Source organism: Neurospora tetraspora (genome assembly GCF_033439725.1).
Source record: "Neurospora tetraspora strain CBS 560.94 chromosome Unknown B0H65scaffold_3, whole genome shotgun sequence".
Taxonomy (NCBI): domain Eukaryota; kingdom Fungi; phylum Ascomycota; class Sordariomycetes; order Sordariales; family Sordariaceae; genus Neurospora; species Neurospora tetraspora.
This window is the reverse complement of record NW_026944385.1, coordinates 3,313,186-3,336,385: the sequence shown is the minus strand read 5'-3', so window position 1 is coordinate 3,336,385 and position 23,200 is coordinate 3,313,186. Positions and strand designations below refer to the sequence as shown.

The window sequence follows — 23,200 nt, the reverse complement described above, 5'->3', positions numbered from 1 at the left end:
TCAATCTTATAATTAATACTTGGGTAATTGGAATTAACTTTATTAGCCTCCTTTTACTTTTAAAAATAATCGTATATCTTTATAGGGATTACTTTTTATAATTCTTTATTTATTATACTAACTTTAAATTTAAAGGCTTTCTTAATATTTTGTAAATTTACTACAAATATCGCTAATTCTGCAATTTACCGGCCGCTCTTTTTTTTAATCCTATTTACTATAATTTTAAATATAGTTATTAAATAATATACTATTTTTCTAAGCTCCTTAGCTTTTAGGGAGAAACTTTTTGAGGAATATTCTAAATACGGGATTTAATAATTAACTATTCCGTATTAGAATTTATATTTATAAGGGATAGAATAAGTTTTTAGAACGGTTAATTATAATTTCCCTAGAAAAATAGGGAATTGTAATTTAAGGATTACGTAAGTATAAATAATAGATTTATACTTATAAATATTTACCCTAAAATAAATAATCCCTTTAATCTCCGCCCCTTCTATTTCTATTAAAGCTGTTCGTATTTATCTTTTAAATATAAGTATAACGGGATTTTTTAATTTTTTAATAATATTTTTACTAATTATAATATTGCACTAATAACCTTTATTAATGAGGGTATAGAAACAATCTTCATTATTAATAGTAATAAGTATTTTAATAATATCTATCTCTATAAATCCCGGCAAATTTTCAATTCCTGCTTCTTTACTTAATATTCTAGAATATTCCTTTATTCGATTTTATAAAGAAGCTACTCTTTTTTTAATTCTTTAAAGGAAGAATATTTATTACTATCTTCTAACACAAGTTCTACCTTATATTTAATTTTAATAAATTTAATACCTACAAGGGGATATTATACCGGCTAATATACATAACTACCGATTATATATTTACTAATTCCGTAATAGAAATAGAAATTTAAAATACAATATTTATTTCTTTCGTCCTAAGAGACCTATTTAATATACTTAATATTCTTATTATTAAGGTGATTCTTTATTTTAATATAATTTATTATAATATTACCGTTTATATTTTTAGAGTATTTAAGAGTAAGCGTAAAATTGCGCTAGGAAGGGAATTCTAATAACGATTATTGTATCTTTTATTATTATTCCTAATATTACGGAAAGCTTTATTAATTTTAAATTTCTATGCAATATCTTTTATTTATTCGATATAGAAGTCGTAAATTTCGGGTATACGGATTACAATTAATTAGTTGTAGAAAGTATTAAATATAGAAGTTTCTAATTAGGTTAGCTTGGAATTATTTTCCTAAGTAAAGCCTTTAATTTTCGTAAGGTTTTCTTCGAATATAAGGAATTAGTCTGATAAGAATTAGTTTTCTCTCTATTATATAGTACGTAAATTGGTTAGGGTTAGTTTTTATTTTATTTTTTTCATTAAAAATTAATTTAAAGTAATTAAAGAAATTTTCGGGTTTATAGGTATTGCTAATACCGCTATAGCGCTAGAAGGCTTCTATTTTAGTTATTTTATCAGCCGGGAGGCCGTTTAATAATATTAACCAACCCAATTTACTATTAGTAATAGTTCCCGCCGACTTCTCTTCTTTATATATAAAGCGTAGTTAGGTAATATAGAAACTAAATATAGAGGCGGTTCTATCCTATTTCGGCTAACGGATATTCTTATATTTAAAATTATAGCAGGGAACGACTTTTTATATAATACCGATTGCGGCGCTCGGGGTAATAGTAATTATTATAGTAATTATATTAACGTTAAAAGATTTTTATTAATTTTAAATAATAAGCTATATATTGAGCGCTATTCTTATTATTTGGGCAAATACGTCGCTAGTAAATAACGTCCTAGCGAAGTCTTCTTTCTTTCGTACGAAGTGTACGGTTTCTCTCTTTATAACTTCTTCTTATTTTACGGCTACGGCGGCTATAACGGCGGAAAATTCTATAAGAATTCCAACTATAACTATTTAGGTAGGTAGGCCCTATTACTATTACTATAGCGGTTACTTATCCTATTCTATTAGGTTCATTATAATAGAACCTAATATAATGGAGATAATACAGTTAATATAGGTATTGGTCGTATAGTTTAATTAAGGTTCTATAAAGAAGGAAAGTTTTATTTGAGAGGCAGCTCTACCGAAAATGCGAAGTTTTAATGGAGGCTGTATATATATAGCCACGGCGCCTTATAATAACTCTAGTCGATAACTAGAGCGCCACAGCCCGGGCCTTAGCCCTATAAAATACCAAACTTATTATAAAAAATATATGTTTCTATAGAGAATTTAAAAACCTTTCTTAACTAATCTAATTATAATAGCTCATTACGTTAGGAAATCTTATAGGCCATCCTTTCATTACTCTAGTTAGAAGATTTTAATTACTTCGATATAGCACTCCTTAATATATATATATTTAATTCGTTAGTTAGAAAGTATTGTATTTTATCGAAGTATAAATCGGATTTATATTAAAGGAGTTCGAAGACTTCCTATATAGCGATAAATTAAATATAGCTTCGAACTCTCGTCTATAATCAACTATATTAACTTCTATAACCTAAGGTGCCAATATAGTCGGATTAAAAGGTATACGAAGCTAAGGATATAACTACCTAATTGTATCATAATTCTTCTTCAATCTCTAAACCTAACGTTTACTAATAACAATAATATATACAATTTTACGTAAATACTCGCTAACAACTAGCATTACGTATATTGCTTAACGCTATTAGTTATTTGTATAGTACTTTATTACTATAGCTATCTTAGATCTTGTCGCCTTCAAAATCCGATCAGAATCGTCAAATTTGAATACAAATCGAGTATAAAACGGCGGAGTTATAGATCTTGAAGGTCTGGCATATCGATATTAATGCATGTGTGTATATCTGGCGGCTCAATTCAAAAGTGGGGACTGACACCGTGTTTTCAACGCACAGCGATCAACTTCCCTAGGTCTAATTGCTTCGTGTTGTTTCATGATTAAAGCGTTATCTCACCTTGAATATACTATTTCTGAAGTTCAATATGTCATATTGAATCTTTCTAATGACTTTTCGATCCGTGCTTAGCCATTTATTTTGTCCTTGTGAGGTTTGGGACAATTCGGGATGGATATTGTCCAGTATACCAAGAGTACCTGGCTAACAAACAAACCAGCATCGGACTGTACACTCGTGGTAAAGTCACGTGGCGCACGGCTTATCATCCGGTCTTACCAGCAGAACTCTTGTGGAGCCCTCTCATCCCGACTCTTTGGATTGGAAACTCCATCCGCGATTCTACCGAACGCTGGCTTGTGACTCGGGATCCAGCCAGGTCTCCGTCGGGTCCCTCGTTCATCAGAATCATGTCGGATACTATAACACAACCTCCACTCCCGCCATTGACAACAACAACATCGATAAGCCCATCACCATCAGCTATCGCGCCTACAATTGTCCCGGCTGCTGCCACTGCTGGTAGTACAGCAACAACGTCGTCAGCCATTACCTCTAGACATTCTGATCACCAACAGTCAACACAATCAAGACCACCCGACTCGACCTCTACAGGTGCTATCTCCACAGAGCACCACGGCGGGCACTTACACCCACAACACCAGCCGGCAGCGCAGTCACAGCAACAACACCAACACCAACATCAGCATCAACAAATTGGAGACCCTCAACTACCTCCTCCAACACGTGCACAGTCACAACCACAACCAGAATCCTCGACGATATCTTCGCCGATATTCCATGTTGATGCCCATGCTACCGTCCTTGCAGCGGCTGCCCACCATGCCGCTGCCAACCATGACCTCCAAGCTCTCCAAGCTGCCGTCGTAGCTGCTCCCGACGTCGTTGTTCAACCACCACAACCACCCACAGACCTGGGCAATGTTGCAAATAGTCAATCATACCCGCCCGAAGCAGTGGCCATCTATACACAGGCACTTCAAATGGCTTCCCAGACAACCCCTCCAGGATCTTCTCCAACAGCCAAACCCCAGTCCAAGACCACTCGCCTGCGGAGGGCGTGTGACATGTGCAGTTCAAGGAAAGTCAAGGTAAAGCCTGGCTAATTAGAACGCTTACATACCTTGATCTTAGAGCTGACCTTTCATGTAGTGTGATGAGACTCATCCTTGTCGGCCATGTCGCGATCTCCAGGTCGACTGTACGTTTGCTAGGGAAATGAGGCGTCGAGGTCCTCCCAATAGGCACGCAGAGGCTGCCAGAGCGGCGAAGCGTCCGCGACTCGAACCCGCCTTGCCGAATAACAATGCGCAGCCTCACAATGCGGCCCAGACTTTGATTTCCATCGCTGGCAACCCGCAAGGCGGCCATTCACAGCCGCATGGGCACAGTCAGGCTATCCTCGATGCCGAAGCTATAGCCCCATGGCCCGTGTTGCTTCTCCTCGTCGACGACTTCTTCACTTATATCCATCCTTTGACGCCCTTTCCCCACGAGCCTACCTTCCGTCAGCAACTGGCCAACCGGGAAGACCAAAAGAGCCACGAATTTCTGGCCTTGCTCGCGAGCATGGTTGGCTGTCTGGTTGCCTCCTTTCCCAGGACAGCACGGTTGCATCTCAAGTCACAACATGGCATGAATCTGTTTCCCAAGGCCATTCATCTCGTTGACCGTTGCCGCCATGTGGCCATGGAAGCCCGTGGTTCTTACTTCTATAACCGAGAAGACATGACGGTTTACGACGCAGTCACAAGCTATTTCCTCGGCTTGGCTGCTGCTTACACTTTGCAATGGAAGGTGTGTCGCCGCTTCATGTCAGAAGCTTCCAACATCATCAGAGAACTGGGATACCATAAACCGCGTGACTTTTTCGCAGTCACCTACAGGGGCCCTGCCTTTGACTATGTACAGGACCAGATCGGCAAGCGTGTCTTCTGGGTCATGTTTCTAGGTGTCCGCTCAATGATGCAATTCGGCGGGCCCATGGGCGAAATAGTGTTCCCCCCTCCGACACCCGCCGAGCCGTATCCCGATTTCCCGGCCGAGGTGGACGACGAGTTTATTCTTCCATCCCAAATCCTGGTGCAGCCCCCTTCTATCGTGTCGCGCCTGACGGGCTTCGTACAGGCCATCAAGATTTACATGACCATGAACTCGCTGGTTGGCATCGAGTTATCGTACGGCCTGACGACACTGCCCTTTCAGGATCAGAAGGACATGTTACACGAATGCTTGCAAGGTGTGAAACAGGTCATGGAAGGCATGCCCCCAGAACTCACTCTAAATTTAGACAGCAATACCGCCAACGCAAGCCTGGGTGAGCTACCTCAAGTTTCCGCGCCGCATGACGCTCTTGGCGACAGTGGATTCCAGTACTGCCCACCCGCCTATCCTGCACATCAGCCGGCCTCAGACATCCGGCATGTTATCAACAACGATCCTGAACGCCGTCGTCTACTTCAGTATGAGATCCAAAAGGCAAATATCTATGCGTCACAGGTCGCGACACGCTCCTACTATGTCGAACGCTACTTGAACCTTCGCGACGCCCATCGAGAGCATACCCGCAATCAAGCAGCACAAGCATATGCCGCAGTTACGGCCGTGGAAAATGGCGTCGGCGGTAGCAACGGGGTTTCCCATGATAGTAAGAGCGTTGCGGCTGCTGCTCTACACGCTGCTGCAGAGCAGCTATCTGATCCCATTGATGAGAACATGACCGCCGAGCGTGAGCTTATCGTCCAGAATCTCCTTGTCGTGCTTGCTTCCATCTCTCAACGCAACATGGAGCCCAATGGCGGATCCTTCATCAATAAGGTTCGTCAGGTGGCTTCCACGCTCGTCCACGATGCTCCTGGCCGGAAAGGGCCCATGGCCACCAAAGCTCAAGAGCCTCTCACCCGCTTTCTAGACATTCTCATGAGGCTGGAGAAGACTGGGCCGGGGAACACGGACCGGGGTGATGGGACTATGACTCCGCAGGACGAAGAGATGGAACTAAGGAGCTGGGCGGATCTGCGAGAGCACCAGATGCGGTTTTATCAGAGTGGAGGATTCATGGGTCAGATCTAGCCTGAAGAGGTCGTTCACAAGGCATGCGTTTGTTCGACGAAGCCATCTTATCCGTTTTGTGTTGAGTTCTCACAGCTCGTCCTTCCTTTTGCTTTGCCCCATGCGTGTTTCTGTTCAAGCGACGGGAGTTAGACGGTGTTGGGATCGCAATGGAATGTCTTGAGGATTTTTCATCCCAATATATGTGAGCACCATGACGGTCAACACAGCCTTAGTCTGACGCTGTTGGGACGACTTCCTACCCTACTGATGGATCTTCCCACCGATAGTGTCGTGTTCAGCAATCCGTTACTGCTATTTGGTACCAATTTGCAACCGTAGATAACTTCCCTTCTGCAACGGATTTTTGCGCTTTTTTACACCTGGTACTACATTTTGGCCTCCTGTTGCTATACAGGAAGGAAGCCACGCGGCCATTTCCGTGCAGGTGCATGGTAAAGTGTTTGGATAGCCATGGTATCCGTCAGGATTAAATGGTCACACCGAGGCCCGGACTAAGAAACTTATTCGTCAGGCAGGGACATCCCTCGTTCTCACAGTAAGCCGTGCCGCTCTTGTGTTTGTCACGAACTCCTCTTTCCCCTGAGGGTATTAAACGGAGGATTGGCAGACCTCTTGCTCTTCCTTTCCTCAGACCAATCAATCCATCAAATTTACCACATTGGCTTCTGCTCCTCTCAATTCCCGTGGACCAGACTCGACGTCTTCAGACTTCAACTTGACATCTCTGTTGGATTTCCGATACGGCTTCACGTCACCGCAGCTTGGAAATCTTTCCCGGTCGCAGCCTTCAAGGATAAGGTACGAGTGAAACTGCCCACGAAGAGCGCCTACCGATGGGAAGCTGCTGGATCTGAACAATCTTTGACAGCGGGTCCAGAATGCTCTCTACCTCTAATCATCTGTCTATTTCGATGCTAGGGCAACTACCGTCCTAATGGTGCGGTCAATTACAGACACGCCTGTTACACATGTATCATCCCGTGACTAACTCTGAGCCCGCACCAGACACTTGCAGAAAAGGATGCCTCAAGATCTCTTCAAGAGACATCCTCTGGTCAGGAAACCACTGGAAGATACCCTGCAACAGTTCCAGAAACATGTCCGCCTTCTCCTTCGGCAACTCGCTCTTGATCACCGCCAGATGAAGCGGATTCTTTGCCCTATGCCTCTTCTTCCAATTCTTGAGCGCGCTATACCTGAGGAATCCAACATGCGCCGGATTAGACGGAAACACGGTCTTCTTCCCTTTAGCCCGATCCTTCCATGCATTTCGATACGGTACGGGGATGGGGCCAAGAAAATATTCCATCTCGGCCAGCACGTCGGTTTCGGGGCACCTGTCGACCGATTCCCACGTGTCTGGGAAGGCAGCATGCCCCGAGCAGATCTTGACCATGGAGCAGCCCAGCGCCCATATGTCACTTTCCATGCTCATGTGCCCGTAATGGCGTATGATGCACTCTGGCGCTTTATAATGGACGGGAATCAGCGAGTGGCGCGGCTCCCATGAGTGGTGCCAGGCTGAGCCCATGTCGATCACGGTCGCGCGAGGGACCTGGAGGCCTGGTTGCCCTACAAAGCCCATGTCCAAGTTTTTTCGAGCCAGAATTTCTCGAAGTGCGTTGATGTCACACTTGGCTGGGAAAACAAGGTGGTCTGGTTCTCTGAAGGGCCCGGGATCCTCCAATTCGACTGCCTCCGGCTGACCATAAACCTGCATTATTTCCTCCTCACTAAGTTTATCCAAGTGCGGTAGATAATACAGGATATTCGCCGGCCTGAAATCCCCGTGGGCGATCCCCATGTTATGCAGCTTCTGAAGAGCTTCTGCGATCTGTCGACAGGCAAACCGACGGGCGTGATCGTCCCGGTCCCGGCACAAACCCTCGTTCGAAAGACGAAGAACCTCTTTATTGTCCACCTTTGGCCCGAGGAGAGGGAGCACAGAGCACGTATAAGTAGTCTTGCCATTGGGCCCTCCCTTGATAGGGAACTGTTCATACGGAATAGCGACCTGGTACTCGGTTAGTGCTTTCTCAGGGCTGATACCGGCACGCTTGAACTCCTTCAGAACGCGAAGGTCGGTGTCGGCTGTTCCTCGACGGTGCATCTTGATGGCTTTCCATCTTGAAGGAGCATTTGCTGGCGGCTTAGTGTCCTCGACTAGCCAGACGGTGCCGTAGGTTCCGTACCCGAGCTTGTTGATGACATGAAAGATCCGGTCGGCTTTTTTTGCTCCGATCTCCGTGTTGATTTGTACTGGAAATAATTGCCCAGACAAGTAGAAGTCAGGGTCTTCTGTGTGGCGCCCGAGAGCTTCGTCTCCAGTGACTATCTTCACCTGGATTTCGGCAGAACTTTCTGAGCGAGCGGCAGACATCGTAATACAACGGGTCCTGGTGCTGGCAGAGTATTTTGACGGTAAGTCAGCCGGCGAGACATAGAGCGGTATGCTAACTGAAATACATGCCAGCCCTTCAAATCATGCTACTGTAGGCTCAGAGTGCCTTTAAGTCGAACCCAGACAATAGTTCAGTCGATGCCGAAGCTCCGTTCACGTTCCAGTGATTGCGGTACTAGACTATATGGCCTGGTATCTTCTCCTAGACGAGATGTCAGCCTCCAACACACGGTGACCCTTCTAGGTCTCTCTTGTGACCTCTTCAACGTCGCTCTTTTCGTCCCGGACATCTTCTCTCGCGACTTTCTTTCGACTGGATCCATTACAGGTAGTATCAAAGAGTCGTCTTTGACCTGTGGTGATTCACGCAAGCATCACAGGCTTTGTTGGCAATCTCCGTCTTTATCTCGTGATGTTATTGCCGATGGGATGGACACTCATCGGCATCCCGTTTCATCCCAACGCTCTTATACCCGAACTGACTCTCAACCCAACCTACAGCCTTCAGCCAGCAACACACACGGCTTCTATGATGCTTCCATTCGCTTTGACCACCCTTTTTGTGGAACTCGACTTACATGAAAGTTACTCCACCAAACATGTCAGCCAAGGTGATCCTGGGAGACATAGCGAGCTCATGCTAGACGGTACACATTGTGTTGGACTTGGACGACGGAAATATGGCTTGATTGTGGTTGTAGTAACGGGGAAGAAAGGGAAAAACCAGAGCAGCCTAAATACCCAGGACGGGAGTGCCGGTGAATGGAAGCACAGTGCATAGGCGCCAAGGCACGGCCGGCCAACACATTGTCCTTCCTAAAACGAAACTGTGTGGACTGCGTAGGACTAACATTTCAAATGTCAACTTCTAACAATCTCACCGTCAAAACCACACACAAAGCGCGACGGAAAAAAAGCAACAGGAATATAAAAAGGAGGAGGATAGTAACGAGAGATCCGTTACCAAAATGACAGGAGAAAAGAATAAGTTTTTGGTGATCATCGTGCGACGTGGGCCTGATTCGAACAGACGCTCCCGAAGGAACAAGATTTCTAGTCTTGCGCATTAGACCACTCTGCCACCACGCCATTGGTTGTTGTTGTTGAGAACAGCGAATAATCCACTCTTATAGTCAGACAATCAGCGCTACTTTTGATCTGGTCTCGGGAAAAGAAGACAGGTCTGGACGGAACAACTCGAAAATAAATCATTATGGCTGGAAAAACCGACAATATCGTAAAGATGTCTCCGTCATCTTCTCTCCATAATCGTGATTGAGAACTCACGGTCCGTCGGAAAACATGCGCTTGTGTGTTGCGCAAGGAAGGAAGAGTCCACCAGTCAAATCCCAAACATACTCTCTTTCCCCTCCAATCTTCCATCGAACCCAAGGAACACGCGGAATACTTGGGGGCTTCTGGGCGCCAAGTATCGTGGTCGTAGATAATACCAGCCGAAATTATCCCGTTGTCATCTCGTTATTGTTTCAGTTTTCCCCATTTTTTTTCTTCTTCTTTGGCGGGAGAAGGAACCCAGAACCCAGAACCACGCAACCTCGAACCTTGGGTGCAAGCAACATGACCGAGCGAGATCTTGGTTACCCTTTCCGCTTTTCCTCGATCGTGCCCATGCTACTGTAAGCTTGAAGACAAGGGGTTCGGTTGTTCCAAAGTTTCACGGGGAGCATTTGTTTGGATTCCTGGAAGAAGAAGAAAAATCCCACCAACCAAACCCCATGCGGGATTGATGAGTGCCAAGACGTTGCAATTGTTCGTTGCTACGTACCCCCTTTTGATGCAGTGCTGCGAACGTAATGCTTGAACCAGGAAACACAAACGTCCAAACTGCGAAATGAAAGGCATGGTAGGTAACTGCCGATACCCATGAATGACATTTGACAGCATCAGATGAGATCATCAGCATGAGCCGTAGAAAACCCCGAATGCCATCCTTATAAGCTAGGTCTACATGTAAAGGCCGGCCGGCTCTCCTGGAGCTATTTGGTGCTTGAAGCGGTTTGCAAAGCCTTGATCAACTTATGTGTAGTAGTTGATCCGTACGTACATTCTGGAGGCTCAAAGCCTTTGATCAAGGTACAGACAGATCAAGATCAAAAGAGAAAGCTCAAGGCAGATGGATGGAATCTTTCCTTAGTCCTGGCTTTCCCGCGGGAACAATACGCGGATGGTGCCCGAACGGGCAGTCTAGGCGAGACCAACTAAAATCGCAGAAAAAGGCAGGGAAATCCGGGGTGCTGGTGCATGGCCATGCGCAAGCTAGACCTACTTTGGCTTGAGGATGGTCTCGCACCGTGATTTGATTCCGTGATGTCTTCATGCAGAGCGAGGATCATGGATCGTGCGTGGACTGACCTCCTTTGTCCATCGAGGTCCGCCGAGGTTCCCATGGCTGACATGGAATCTCTAGACGACGTGTGTGTGTCTAACGGAGTAAAAGCTCAATGGAGATAGTCTTCTAGCCTACACTTTACAGTTTCTGATGCCTACCGGGGCTGGGCGGATGGATACCCACATGGGACTGGACAAGGCCTGGCAGAGAAACGAAACAGACAGGGTCGAGTTTCGAAGAGAACCACACCCCTTTCTTTCCCCAACACCCGATCATGGCCTGCCTTTCTGGGATTGGTGGAAGACATGAAACCACCGAAGAACGGACGGAAGAACGTGGTGGATCAAAGGGGGCCTGTCTCCTACATATCAGGTTCCTAGTAGTGGTGAACGACATCGGAGGGCGGACACGGAGAATGCCGCCACGACCGTTACGACGTCAAACATACCGACACTTGACAATACGAAAGGATCTTCGACATGGGATGGGGATGGGAATACGTAGTTAGTTGTTGATAATCGGACCCAGACCAGACCAGACCAGACCGGTATATAAAGGAAGGACATAGAAGCTTCCAACAACGATATTGAACCACTCAAGCTCATCAGCATCTTGAAGAGTTCACCAACTTGCATCAAAGAACTTACCAACCAACGAACCACCAACGAACCACCAACACCACCAACCAACACCAACCATCACCATGTCCCTCAACATGAAATCCCTCTCCCTCCTCGCCGTGGCCTCGCTCGCCTCCGCAGCCACAACCAACACAAACCTGCAAACCACCTTCCCCACTCCCTCCGGCACGACCGCCCTAGCAGCCGTCAAGACCGTAGCGGCCGGCGGCAGCTTCGACGGCGGCATGCACCAATGGGACCGATGGCCGTCGACCTGCAACCAACAGTCCGAAGGCGGAGACAAGGACGCGGTGTTCATCCTGGAAGACGGAGCGACGCTGAGCAACGTGGTGATTGGCCCGAATAACGGGGAGGGCGTGCATTGTATGGGGAAGTGCACTTTGAATAATGTGTGAGTTCAGTTTTGATCTTTCTTTCCTTCCTTCCACCCATGCCATGCCCACTCTCTATACATACATCAGCCAGCGAACAAACAGGTGCTGACAAGCATACTACCCCAAAAACAGTTGGTGGACCGACGTCTGCGAAGACGCCGCCACCTTCAAGCAATCGTCGGGAACCTCCTACGTCAACGGCGGCGGCGCGCGCCACGCCGACGACAAGGTGTTCCAGCACAACGGAGGCGGGACCGTGGCCGTCAAGAACTTCTACGCCACCGACATCGGCAAGCTGTACCGGTCGTGCGGCAACTGCAAGACGCAGCACACGCGTTCGTCGACTTTTACCAACGTCCGGGTCGAGGGCGCCAAGGTGGTGGCCGGCGTGAATGCCAACTATGGCGATAAAACCACCATCAAGGACTCGTGCATCAAGGATTCGAGTGTCTGCTGGATTTACCAGGGCACGAGTGATAATAGCAAGGAGCCGACCAAGATTGGGTCGGGACCTAGTGGTACTGCTTGTGTTGCTTCGGCGGTTAAGACTTCTGGTTGCTGATTGCTGAGAGGGAGGACGGCTGGAGTCGGAAAGTCTCGCGTGGTGTAGTGCCATCAACGGGGAAGGGAAGTTGTACATATGGACGGATGTTGGTGGCAGGATGGTGTGGTTTTTCATTTGTTCTCTTCTTTTTGAAGACCAGCAGGTCTAGAAAACGCTGTGCACATGTCAAATCGTTTTGTTATGGGGACGGACAGCACGTTGTATATAAATTCTTTCGTTTTGAGTACATACCATTTTGAAAAGCAGCAAAGATGCATGCAGGAACACCCGCCCAGACTTATACACCATGATTCGACATAACTGGTATCTGTTCCCTCGACTGATGAGTTCGAACTTCCTTTTGTGCTTGGGCGCCCGAACTCAAGCAAACTGTCTTTTTCCTGTTGCAATATGACCCCAACCCATGCCATGTGACCTTTTCCCCTGACGCCGGATTCTTGCTTGCCCTGCTGTGAAACGAAATGCTCTAGAGTAGCAAGCCGATAACCCCAAAAGTGGTTGTGGCCATCAAACAATCTCATCGTGTGGCAGATCCGGAGGTGGCCAGTGGGACCATCTACCATGCCCGGCCTGTACGGCACAGAGCAAGCCCATGTGATTTGTGACCCATAGAATTGCGAAATGTAACAACAACAGGGAAACACTTGTTTTCCAACCTACCATCGTTCCCGTCCTCCAGTACTGTTCGTTGTCGTAGGCAGGAGCTGTGTCAGGAGTGACCCTAACCATGTGCCCATCATGGTCATCCAACTGGCTGTTGTGGTTGTTCAATTGCTCGTTGCTGCTTCCTCGCCTACTCCCGGGAGAGACCCCAAGCATGGCATTGCTTCCTCTTCTTGGTTCCGGGCTCCCAACCGGGTTCAGCAGGTCCAGAATCGCCAGGGCAAAAACCGATGTCAGAATACCAATATTGGAAGTATAGGGCCAGCAGATCCATGACAGCGAGAAGATTTTGATGCCCAAAAAGGCAAGCCTAAGCAGCACTCCGGAGGAAAGACCATTTGCGTCCAGCCACCTCCCAGCGTGATATCGTGTCAGCACTGCGCGGTGCTTCATCTGCTCAAGCCGGGTGCTAGGCGGTGGCATGAGCAAAGGGGTTGTGATGGCTGGTGGAGATGGGTGCGGGGAGACGACGCTGCCGTTCCTTGACAGCGTCAATGATTGCGACTGCGTACGCGTGTCGTGGGGACGATGATCGGATGCACCGTTTTGGTGGGTATCGAATACTGGTGTGTAACCATCAACTGACAAAGGCAGATCCTCGTCTGAAGATGAAGACACTTTGGCATGTCTGTGGTCTGTTTGCGGAGGAGTGGTCAGTGAAGGTGCATCTGGGGAGGACGGGGCGGGTGACTGACCTGGCACAGGCGTGCTGGGAGGCATGGGAGAATCAAGATCCTGTATCCTCCGCCCGGCTAGGCCAATCGATGGAATGGGACCGGTAGAGTTCCCTCCCACCCCGTCTAAGCTTGACTCATTCTTCATAGCACTCAAAACTTCATTTGCACTCGGACGCTCGGCTGGGTTGATGGAAAGAAGCCGCTTGAGCAGCTGGTATAGCTTTGCTGGGAGGTCAGGGCGCTCGCGTCGTTCATCCTCGAAACCCTTCCAGTCCGTGATCTCAGTACGTAAGAGATCAATGTCCTCCAGCTCTTCGTGGAGCGAATTAGCATTGGCATACGGCAACCTCCCGAAACACATAAAGTAGAGAATCATTCCGAGAGAAAAGATATCCGACTTTGCCGTAAAGTTACCGTACTTGCCATTGGCGTCCTTGATCAAGACTTCGGGAGCACAGTAAGAGATGGTACCAGTCGACCCTGTTGACATACGCACGGCGTTTTCGGGCTGAACCTCGCCGAAATCACTGATGAGACAGCTGGTACGACCACCCTCGCGATGCAAAAGGCAGTTGCTGGGTTTGAGATCCCTGTGAATGTAGTTGGCGGCGTGGAGGTAAGCTAGACCGGAAGTGATGTCCTTGAACAGCGAGAAGATGTCCTTAAAGGGCAACTGGCGCTGTGTCACGCTAGGCCGTTCGATGAAGCCCTTGGATCGGCGGCGTCTCTGGGCCTTGATCTCCTCTATGGTTGGCTCCTTGAGCAGGTCGCCAATGACATACTGCTGCAGATCACCGCCGTTGCAGTACTGCTGGAGAATGAAGGCACATGCGACTTTGGGGCCGAACTTGTTGATCTTGACATCCTCGACCCACGAGAAGCGGTACGAGACCAAGTTTGGATGTGACAGTTTGGCGAGCAACTCGACTTCGACAAGCACCTTGCCCAGCCAGGCGTGGTCATCGCCAACGGGCACGCGCTTGCAAGCAAAATGACCCAGGTTGCAACCGTCAATCTCATGGCGCACCAGCATAACGACGCCCTTGCCACCGCGGCCGAGGGTGCGCTCCTCGTGGAAAAAGGTTTCGAAATAGTTTGGGGCAAAAGCCTCTTTCTTGATGCGAGTGGTCTCGGGGGGTACAGGCTCGCTGCTGACGAATTCGGCATTGTGGACGCCAACTTGGTTTCCCCGATCGTCTATAGCGGGGACAGGACGGACCAAGCGGCGGATGGGGCTCGAGGGCGGGCGTGGGTTGGAGGGACCCTGACCGTTGTGGCCGTCGCGCAACATACGAAAGTAGTCGGGGTCGACGTAGGACTCGCGTCGGTCCGAGTCATCATCGACATGACTCTCGGAAGAAGTTCGCAGGGGCTGATGACAGGTGGGACATTCGTGAAGCTGGAGGCCACGGATCTCGAGGCGCTGCGTGAGGGGATCGCGGACGACGATGGCATTGCGATGGCGGCTGTTGGAGCGAACATGTCAGCTTTCCAATTGGAGTACTCGAGTAAAAGAGGAGTGGGATGACATGACGTACAGCACAATCTCTCGCCCTTCGCGGGGGTGGTATGGGATGAGTGACATGGTGGTGGTGGTGGTGTTGTCCTCAGGACTTGGAGCTCGAGAAGGAGACGCCCATTCTGTTTTTGATGGCCGTATCGGGGACGCAGCCGGTTGAGCGTCTTTTCTTGTTCTTTGGTACTCTTTGTCGCTGTTTGTCGTGCTGTTATTGTTGCAGTCTCGGAGCTGTGGAAAGCTGCCGTCTTTGGTTGGAACTGAATCGCGGGGATGGAAAGTGGGAACCTTGATGGGAGATGGAGATGTCAAGTGGAAATTCCCGTGAGCAACTGGGCTTTTAGCAGGCAATTCGACTTTTGGCAGCTGCGTTGCACCAAACAAGACCCGGTGACGGAACGGGAAGTGGCGTTGAATGCCCTGGTCATCATCCTCGAACGGGTAGAAGTGGTCAGTGCGTCCGGCAAAGAAGAGCAGCTGGGGCTCACCTGTGTGACATACCGTTTGAGAACTGGCAATAGCTTAACAATTTCCTTAACAATTGTTTTTGCTCTCGATGACTTGTCTTTGTCACATCCAATTCCATTGTCTCCCGAAAGTCAACACCAACACCATCGTGACACAGACTGAACTTCAACTTTCCTCCTACCGCCAACTCGGCTATATCCAACTTCCTCTACACATGTACTCCTTCAAGTTAGTATCATATGTACACTACTACGCTGCCGGCAAATGGCCCGTCTCTTGGCCTGCAGGTGCAATATCTACGTCTACCTTTTCAAGAAATGAAGAGATGACCTGGTCCCGATGCGGATAAAGTCATGATCTGGCTCGGCCGGGTATCCTGATGCCGTCTTGTCCAGTGGGACCACGACCTCGACAATGAACCTGTCAGATTTACTGGTAATTGATTAATTCTGTGTATATCTATGTAACTAACTCGAGCGCTCTGGTATAGGGGGTTCTAAGGGTAACCCATATTTGCCAAGACCTATTAAATCAAGTAGCTAGGACTCTGGCATCTAACCCACATTTAGCCAGAATACCACCCTAGAATCTAACACACCTTCTCACTTATAAGCCTCTCTTTCCTCTTTAAAGTCAAAAGTGAAATTATTTACATATTACTTTCGTCGTTTTATATCTCTAATCCTAATATTTTATCCAAATCATCGAAATCTACCTCTCCCAATACTGGATTATCTCTTCCTCCATCTCCTCGCGGCGGTACTTCAACTATACCCAATAATTTTCTAAATTTCCTATACTCTAAAATACCTAATACCTTTATTAATCCATTTACTAATATTAATTTTATCTCTAAATATTCGATATTGAGAGTCTTTTTTTCGAGAATTTCTCCTCTTAACTAATATCTATAAATATTTACATACCTTATCTTTATATTAAAAGTGGGCGTTTCCTTTGTAAATACCCTAATAATTTATTACTTATTATAATATAGAGTAGGAATAGGATCTTCTAATAGTTTTACCCCTAATGCCAATATTAATTAGTTTATAAAGAGGGTCTCTTTAATTACCTTTTCGATTATATATAATTCCATTTTTATTGTTAACGTAGCAACTATAATCTATTTAATTATTCCCTAATAAATTAAACTACTATATAATTTAATTGTAAATCTTTAGGAATTTTACAGTTATTTTTATTATTAATAAACGAAGTATTAAAAGCAATTTCGAATTTATTACTCCCGCCAAAATAGAGTGCCTACATTTTTATTATTTTTAAATACCGTATAACCTTCTCGCTCGCCGCTAAGTAAATAAGGTTAGGATTATAATTATATCTAACTAATCTACTTAACGAAAACGCAATATCTAATCGAATATTAATTACTACGTATAGCAAAGAACCTATATTAATTTAGTACATTCGTATTTTTACGTAGCTAATAACTCTTCGAAGGGTATTAATTCTTTATAGCCTATAAATACTAAAATTAATTAATAATTAAATTTAAATAGCTTAGTAATTTTATCAATATATACCTCTTGAAATAATTAGATCTTTACTTAGTTTCTATTACGTATAATTTTAATACCTAAAAACTATTAGAATTTATTTCGTCTTATTAAGTAATATTATAATTATACTTCTATTATATATTTTTTAATTTCGTTTATTTTACTTTTATCGAATATAAAGACGATATTATCGACGTAATATAGTATAAGAATACTATCTTTCTTTATAATATACGGGTTTTTAAAGATTGTTTCAAATTTTATCGATTTAAATACTCTGCTTAATTCTCGTTACTATAGTAAGAGATTTTGTCGGAGACTATATAATGCTATAATAAATTTAAAAACTTTCCCGGGTATTCAATACCCTAGTAATATATGTATATTAACATCCTTATCGAAGTAAATATTTATAAAAGTATTAATTATATTATATTAAATAAATTTAAAATTAAAGCGAATAGTAAAAATAATAATAGTATAAAATAATCGACTTACGAAGGTAAATACGTATATATTAACTCCTATCTTTTTTTACTAATTACCTCTTATAACGAATTTCGTTTTTACTTTATTAAATATCCTATTTTTATTAAATTTATAAATATAAACCTATATATAATCGGAAATTTACTTATATTTAAAATAAGGGATATCCTTATTTATTTTAATCCATATTTTTATATCTTTATAGCTTTTAAAGTAAATTTCCTCTATTTCTTTAAATTATTAATTAAATACGTAGTTATTTAGATTATAGTACTTTTTAGGTATTAGGAGGAGATTATATCAGTATACCCTATGAAAACAATTATATTTTGTAATTAACCGTTCAATTTCCGCCTTAATAATTATCTTTTTATTTATTTTAATTATTAATTAGGCTAATCTATTAACATTAAAAACAGTTTCCTATAATTCTTAATAACGAACGTACTAATTGATAGTTCGGTTGATAGAATAGCCGGTATAAAATACGGTTAGCGGGGTAAATAGAAGCGATAAATATAAACCTATAATATATTCGATAAATATTTTATTATTAATAAATTGTTATATTAATACCTCTTATAATTAATTAGTCTCATTTTAGGAGACTTCTTAATTCCTTTAATAATCCTCCTAATTTTTATTAAGAAACTTAATGGAAAAAATTTAATATTACTATTATTAACATCATTTAATAGCCTATAACCTTTAATATAAAATAATTTAAATACCTTCGAAAATTAATTAGTAAACTCGTTTAATTTATTGAATAAATCGACGAATTCCTTAATAACAATCTTTAAGTCGTCTTTAAACTTCTTAACGTTTAAATAGTAAATAATATCTTCATCAAATATTATATCCCTAGTTTAAACAATCCAATTTATATAAAAATTCTATATACAATAAATTGAAGTCGCTAAGTAACCAATAAAATAACTGATCTACACCTTTAGGTTATACTTTTAAAACCTTTACTCCTTCCTTTAAACAACGCTTATTATAGTAAATACTTTATACCTATAGACTCGAAGGTAACTTATATCTAATTTATATAATTCTTATTAATTATATTAATTCGCAATATAAATATAGAATCATTCGAAGGGGGATTTCTAATTACATAAATAATAAGGGGAATAATTAATAAAGTAAACAGCCGCGTAAATAATTTCTAACTATAGATCTTCTAATATTTTTAAACTTAATAATATTATATAATATTTCTTTTTAATTATACTCCTTAAATATTCTACCTCTCTATTCTATACTTAAGTATTGAAAGTAGAAAATTTAAGAATTATATTATACCAGGCGAATTTATCTTTAATCTTATTGCTTATAAATTCGTTATTATATTCGGCGGTCTTAATATTAATATTATATCAATATTTAAACATTTAGATATAGCTAACCAAAGTATTAGCTATCGTAATAATTTCTCGGTTCGATAAGTAATAGTCCTAAATTAATTTTGACTATTGATAGGTAATTAGAAGAAAGTAACGTAATCCTTTAAATCCTAATTTGAAATCAAGAAAATTAACGGCGAATCTTTCCCTTAAACCGTAGCTTCAGTCTCTCGAAACGCAATTAATTTATCGTTTTATCTTTACCATACTATACACATCGCATTTAATTAAAAATATACCGTATAATTGTATTCCGTTAACATTTTATAAATAATCAAATACTTAAGGACTTAAATGACCGAACTATTAATACTATATTTCCGCTAATTATTTCGAAGGTCGTCGCGTATAGAAATTAATCTAATAACGGCGTGCTACGAACGAAGCTCTAATAAATAAAAGGAAAATAATCTCAATAACCGTTTAATTATAAATAATATTTAAATAATAAAAGAATAAACTATTAACCTTCCTTAAATAATTATTTAGTAGTCGATAATCGTAATAGAAACCTTACCTTCGTAATTAGAAATGAGAAACGAAATTAATAATAAAATCAAAACAAAAAACAACCTCCTTTAACCATAGTTTTAAAGGACTATTCTTACCCTTAATAACAACATTAACCTTCCTAAGCCCTTTAATTTCTATTTAAATATTACTAACCTACAAAGAATTATCCGGATTAATATAATAAAAATAAAAGAAACGAATAATTTTATTAAATACGTAAAACGAATTACTTAAACCAAATATCATTAAATTCTTAAGAAAATAAATTTCGTCTTTAGCTTTAAATACCCAACTAACTTAAAAAATTATTTTATAGGCCCGACTCAATAATTACACTAATTTTTCCTTTTCCATTTTCTTCTCCTTTTTAAAAAATTTAACTACTTCCTTAGCAAACTTTAAATTTCTCGCGAAGTTAATTTTAATAATATGTTTAATAGAAGGGTATAACTTAAAATATAAAAGCTTCGCGCTTAAATTAACGTACTAATAATCTTTAAAAGAATAATACCTTTTTTTATATACTTTATATATTATACTATTACCCTTCTTACGCGGTTAAATCTCGGATTTATCCAATAGGAACTTTCTTTTCCTTACGCCCTTAAGCTTTTTATTCTTACTATTACAATAAATATCCTTATTTTTAATATTATAATTATCGCTATTATATTTCTAACTATCGTATTCAATACTAATCTTACTAGCGCTAAAAATACCGCAATAAACTCTTCTTCTTCTAATAGTAACCCCGCAAGGAACGTTATTAATACCGTACCGATTAAAATCCTTATAAACCTCTATATACTTAAAGGTATTGGCGGCCATCTCTTTATCGAATTTCTAAACGTTATTATACTAACCCAAGCGTACTATTTTAACCGTATTAATAAAATTAGAATACTATAAGCTAGCAACAAAAATCTCCCTCATTCCTTTACTCTAACTATTATTTATAGCAATAAATTAAATCTATAACTAATTAATCTAATTCATAGGTTCTTTCGTAAGGATAGCGATAGCCTTATAGTATATCTTTCTTACTTTAATCTAGTCGTCGACCACTTTATAATTCATTATTTACTTAAAGTTTCAATACTACTCGTTAGTATTACATTTTTCCTTTATAACTCTATTCTATAATCTATAACTAATTAAAAATCTTATTTAAGTATATAGGGCCTTATTACTAACTACAAACTCCTTTTAATCCTTCTTATTATTAGAATAGAAGTTAATTTCCAATTTATAAAGTTATTTATTAATAAAGTCGTCCTTAATAATAAAGATATCGATTACAATTTCGTTTCGATCGCAATATTTAATAGGTTCTTTATAGTTAATCCCGTCTTAATAAATAACAGTTTAGGAATTAATACCGCTATCGAAACGTATAAACTCCGCCTTAGTATTATTAATACAAATTTCAACCTCCTTCGTTATAGGGTAATAATTAAGATGAGGCTATCTCGGTACGGAAGGCTTCTTGGTCTTTCCTTAGAACCAATACTTGAGGGTATTAGGGATATATTTCAATTAGAATATAAGTTCCTATCGCAACTAATCGTCGCCGTCTTTAAAGTAAATAATGTTTTCTTTCGTTTTGGTAAGCTTTAAGAGAAACATTATAATCCGGTTATTATTTATTATTCAAACGTGCTAATTGTTATATTAATAAATTATATATCAGATTATTAATTATCAAATTTACTGGTAATTAATTAATTCTATGTATATCCATGTAAGTAACTCGAACGCTCTAGTATAGAGGGTTCTAAGGGTAACTCATATTTGCCAAGACCTGTTAAATCAGGTGGCTGGGACTCTGGCATCTAGCCCACATCTGGCCAGAATACCACCCTCGAATCTGACAGAACCAGATCGTCAGATACGCCGTCGCACGACAGAAGCGCCACGAAATCCCCTCGTCCTCATCTGCGCCCTCGCCTGCACTGGTGCCGCCGCATACCCGGTGCCATTGGTCTGGCTCCCCGGTCCAAAGTCAGGCTGTCCTCCCAAGCTGCCAAATATATCGCCAATATAGTTGGTTGGCTTGATTCCCTTTTGGAACGTCCGCTCCCAGCCCTGCAGAATCCCTCGAACAATCTCGACACCCGCCTTGCCCAGGTTGGCACATGCTGTCGCGAAGCCGTTCTGGTCCGCCATCAGGTGCTGATAAGCTGTGATGTTCGGCGGAGGCCTGTCAAAGTCGGATCCGGTTCGCATCACAACCACACGGCCAAAGTCCACAAGGCCCTGGATGGCTCCGCGGACGAGCACCTCGAGGACGGCGTTGTCTTCCTGCGCCGACATGCAGTACTTGCCCGTCCCGTTCGTCCACACCTTCGAGACCGTCTCAAAGGCTTCGCTTAGCAGAGTGCCCGAGTAGTACACATCGCTGGTGGCCGTGTCGCATTTGACGACACTCGGCCCTTCGGTAGCGGCAACATACTCGAGGCCGGCCTCCCTGTACTTGGCCCGGTACTCGGCCGCTGCCGCCGAATCAGCCAGCTTTGCCTTTTGCGCAAACCCATAGGCTGCATTCCGTAACGCATCGTTGACTTCAAACACCTCAGTGCCATAGCTGGTGGTAGGGTACTCGTTCGGTCCCTTTGTGCCGTAGCCAAAGTATCCAGTGCTGAAGTTATCGGGCTTCTCCCGAGCATCCAGCTCATACTGCAGAGCGACCTGGATGACATAGCGTGAGAGCGCAACACCGCCAAGTGTTGAGTACTTGGGGTTGACACCTGCGATCCCACCAACGACAAAGTATGTCTGGCTGAGATCAAACTTATCCGAGAGCACCAGAGCCATGGTACTCGCCGCCGCGTTGATCTCGCTCTCTCCGGCCGTCACTTGGCATACAGACTTATCCGCCGTGCATAGCACTTGAGGGTACAGCATGGACAGCCCGGGCACGTCGATCTTGGTGTCGGTCAAGTTTCCAGTTCCCGATTCCACCATGCTCGTCTTCCAGGCTTCCGATTCAGGAGTAAACTAGAGCGCGCTCAAATTAGCACGTCACCCAGTTTGTTCCGCCACTGCTCTTCTTCCTGTCACTCACCATGCTTATGATAAAAACCCTGGGTGCTATTCTCCCCGTATTCCCGCCGATATGATTCCTATGGCCAGGGACGGCCGCAGCCGTAGCCGGGCCTACGTGGTAAAGCAACTGCAGGGCAACAGTTGCCCAACACGAGAGATGCCGCATGATGAGGGATAATGAGGGATAATGGCCAAAAAGAAAAAAAAAAACTGAATGGTTTCAGAGAAGACAGCTACGTCTTCTTATGCCCAACAAGAAAAACAAAATGTGGATGGATGACTGCGTTCCCTACTCCACCTTATCTTCCCATGCCACTGCCAGGTTCGGCCAAGCTTTATGGATATCGACGATCATCATAATGCGACGGCGGCTGAGCTTATCAAGCATGGTCTACGAAAATGATAATGCAAGGCGTTCTTACAAAGGCGTCTAAATCCTCGGGATTGCTTCTTATTCACCCGAGGCGTACCCAGAGTTACGCTGAGTCTGTTCTGCATGATGACCGCTTCTGTCCCAG

At 43.2% G+C, this 23,200-nt stretch overlaps 6 protein-coding genes and 1 non-coding gene across 7 annotated transcripts; 2 read left to right on the top strand and 5 right to left on the bottom strand.

Moving 5' to 3' along the window:
* Positions 1-3,120: 3,120 nt before the first annotated feature.
* B0H65DRAFT_508109 (uncharacterized protein) lies at positions 3,121-6,042 on the top strand (the record flags this gene model as incomplete). Its single annotated transcript, XM_062828201.1, has 3 exons — positions 3,121-3,145; positions 3,433-4,061; positions 4,123-6,042. The coding sequence occupies 3 exons, from the start codon at positions 3,121-3,123 to the stop codon at positions 6,040-6,042; spliced, it is 2,574 nt and encodes an 857-aa protein (XP_062683245.1).
* A 704-nt stretch (positions 6,043-6,746) lies between these two features.
* B0H65DRAFT_167459 (kinase-like domain-containing protein) lies at positions 6,747-8,628 on the bottom strand. Its single transcript, XM_062821323.1, has one exon. It carries the CDS (start codon positions 8,423-8,425, stop codon positions 7,019-7,021), a length of 1,407 nt encoding a protein of 468 aa, XP_062683244.1. The 5' UTR covers positions 8,426-8,628; the 3' UTR covers positions 6,747-7,018.
* Positions 8,629-9,453: 825 nt separating this feature from the next.
* Positions 9,454-9,535, bottom strand: B0H65DRAFT_t176. Its single transcript has one exon. It is a non-coding gene; the product is annotated as a tRNA-Ser (tRNA).
* Positions 9,536-11,013: 1,478 nt separating this feature from the next.
* B0H65DRAFT_167382 (uncharacterized protein) lies at positions 11,014-11,622 on the bottom strand. Its single transcript, XM_062821322.1, has 2 exons — positions 11,562-11,622; positions 11,014-11,478 (listed from the first exon to the last, which is right to left on the bottom strand). The coding sequence occupies exon 2, from the start codon at positions 11,429-11,431 to the stop codon at positions 11,165-11,167; it is 267 nt and encodes an 88-aa protein (XP_062683243.1). The 5' UTR covers positions 11,432-11,478; positions 11,562-11,622; the 3' UTR covers positions 11,014-11,164.
* Positions 11,015-12,373, top strand: B0H65DRAFT_571766 (pectate lyase; the record flags this gene model as incomplete). Its single annotated transcript, XM_062830491.1, has 2 exons — positions 11,015-11,828; positions 11,944-12,373. Exons 1-2 carry the CDS (start codon positions 11,500-11,502, stop codon positions 12,371-12,373), a joined length of 759 nt encoding a protein of 252 aa, XP_062683242.1. The 5' UTR covers positions 11,015-11,499.
* Positions 12,374-12,642: 269 nt separating this feature from the next.
* Positions 12,643-15,778, bottom strand: B0H65DRAFT_462546 (kinase-like domain-containing protein). The gene is made up of 2 exons (XM_062826648.1): positions 15,255-15,778; positions 12,643-15,182 (listed from the first exon to the last, which is right to left on the bottom strand). Exons 1-2 carry the CDS (start codon positions 15,299-15,301, stop codon positions 12,884-12,886), a joined length of 2,346 nt encoding a protein of 781 aa, XP_062683241.1. The 5' UTR covers positions 15,302-15,778; the 3' UTR covers positions 12,643-12,883.
* A 5,569-nt stretch (positions 15,779-21,347) lies between these two features.
* On the bottom strand, positions 21,348-23,136 carry B0H65DRAFT_167352 (purine nucleoside permease-domain-containing protein). Its single transcript, XM_062821321.1, has 2 exons — positions 22,702-23,136; positions 21,348-22,634 (listed from the first exon to the last, which is right to left on the bottom strand). Exons 1-2 carry the CDS (start codon positions 22,846-22,848, stop codon positions 21,522-21,524), a joined length of 1,260 nt encoding a protein of 419 aa, XP_062683240.1. The 5' UTR covers positions 22,849-23,136; the 3' UTR covers positions 21,348-21,521.
* Between the last annotated feature and the right edge of the window lie 64 nt (positions 23,137-23,200).

Coding starts and splice junctions, on each gene's coding strand:
- B0H65DRAFT_167459 (XM_062821323.1), bottom strand. CDS start 8,425: ATGTCTGCCGCTCGCTCAGAAAGTTCTGCCGAAATCCAGGTGAAGATA.
- B0H65DRAFT_167382 (XM_062821322.1), bottom strand. CDS start 11,431: ATGCAAGTTGGTGAACTCTTCAAGATGCTGATGAGCTTGAGTGGTTCA.
- B0H65DRAFT_167352 (XM_062821321.1), bottom strand. CDS start 22,848: ATGCGGCATCTCTCGTGTTGGGCAACTGTTGCCCTGCAGTTGCTTTAC. Junction 22,635..22,701: donor GGGTTTTTATCATAAGCATG/GTGAGTGACAGG, acceptor AGCGCGCTCTAG/TTTACTCCTGAATCGGAAGC.
- B0H65DRAFT_462546 (XM_062826648.1), bottom strand. CDS start 15,301: ATGTCACTCATCCCATACCACCCCCGCGAAGGGCGAGAGATTGTGCT. Junction 15,183..15,254: donor GAAGGGCGAGAGATTGTGCT/GTACGTCATGTC, acceptor TCGCTCCAACAG/CCGCCATCGCAATGCCATCG.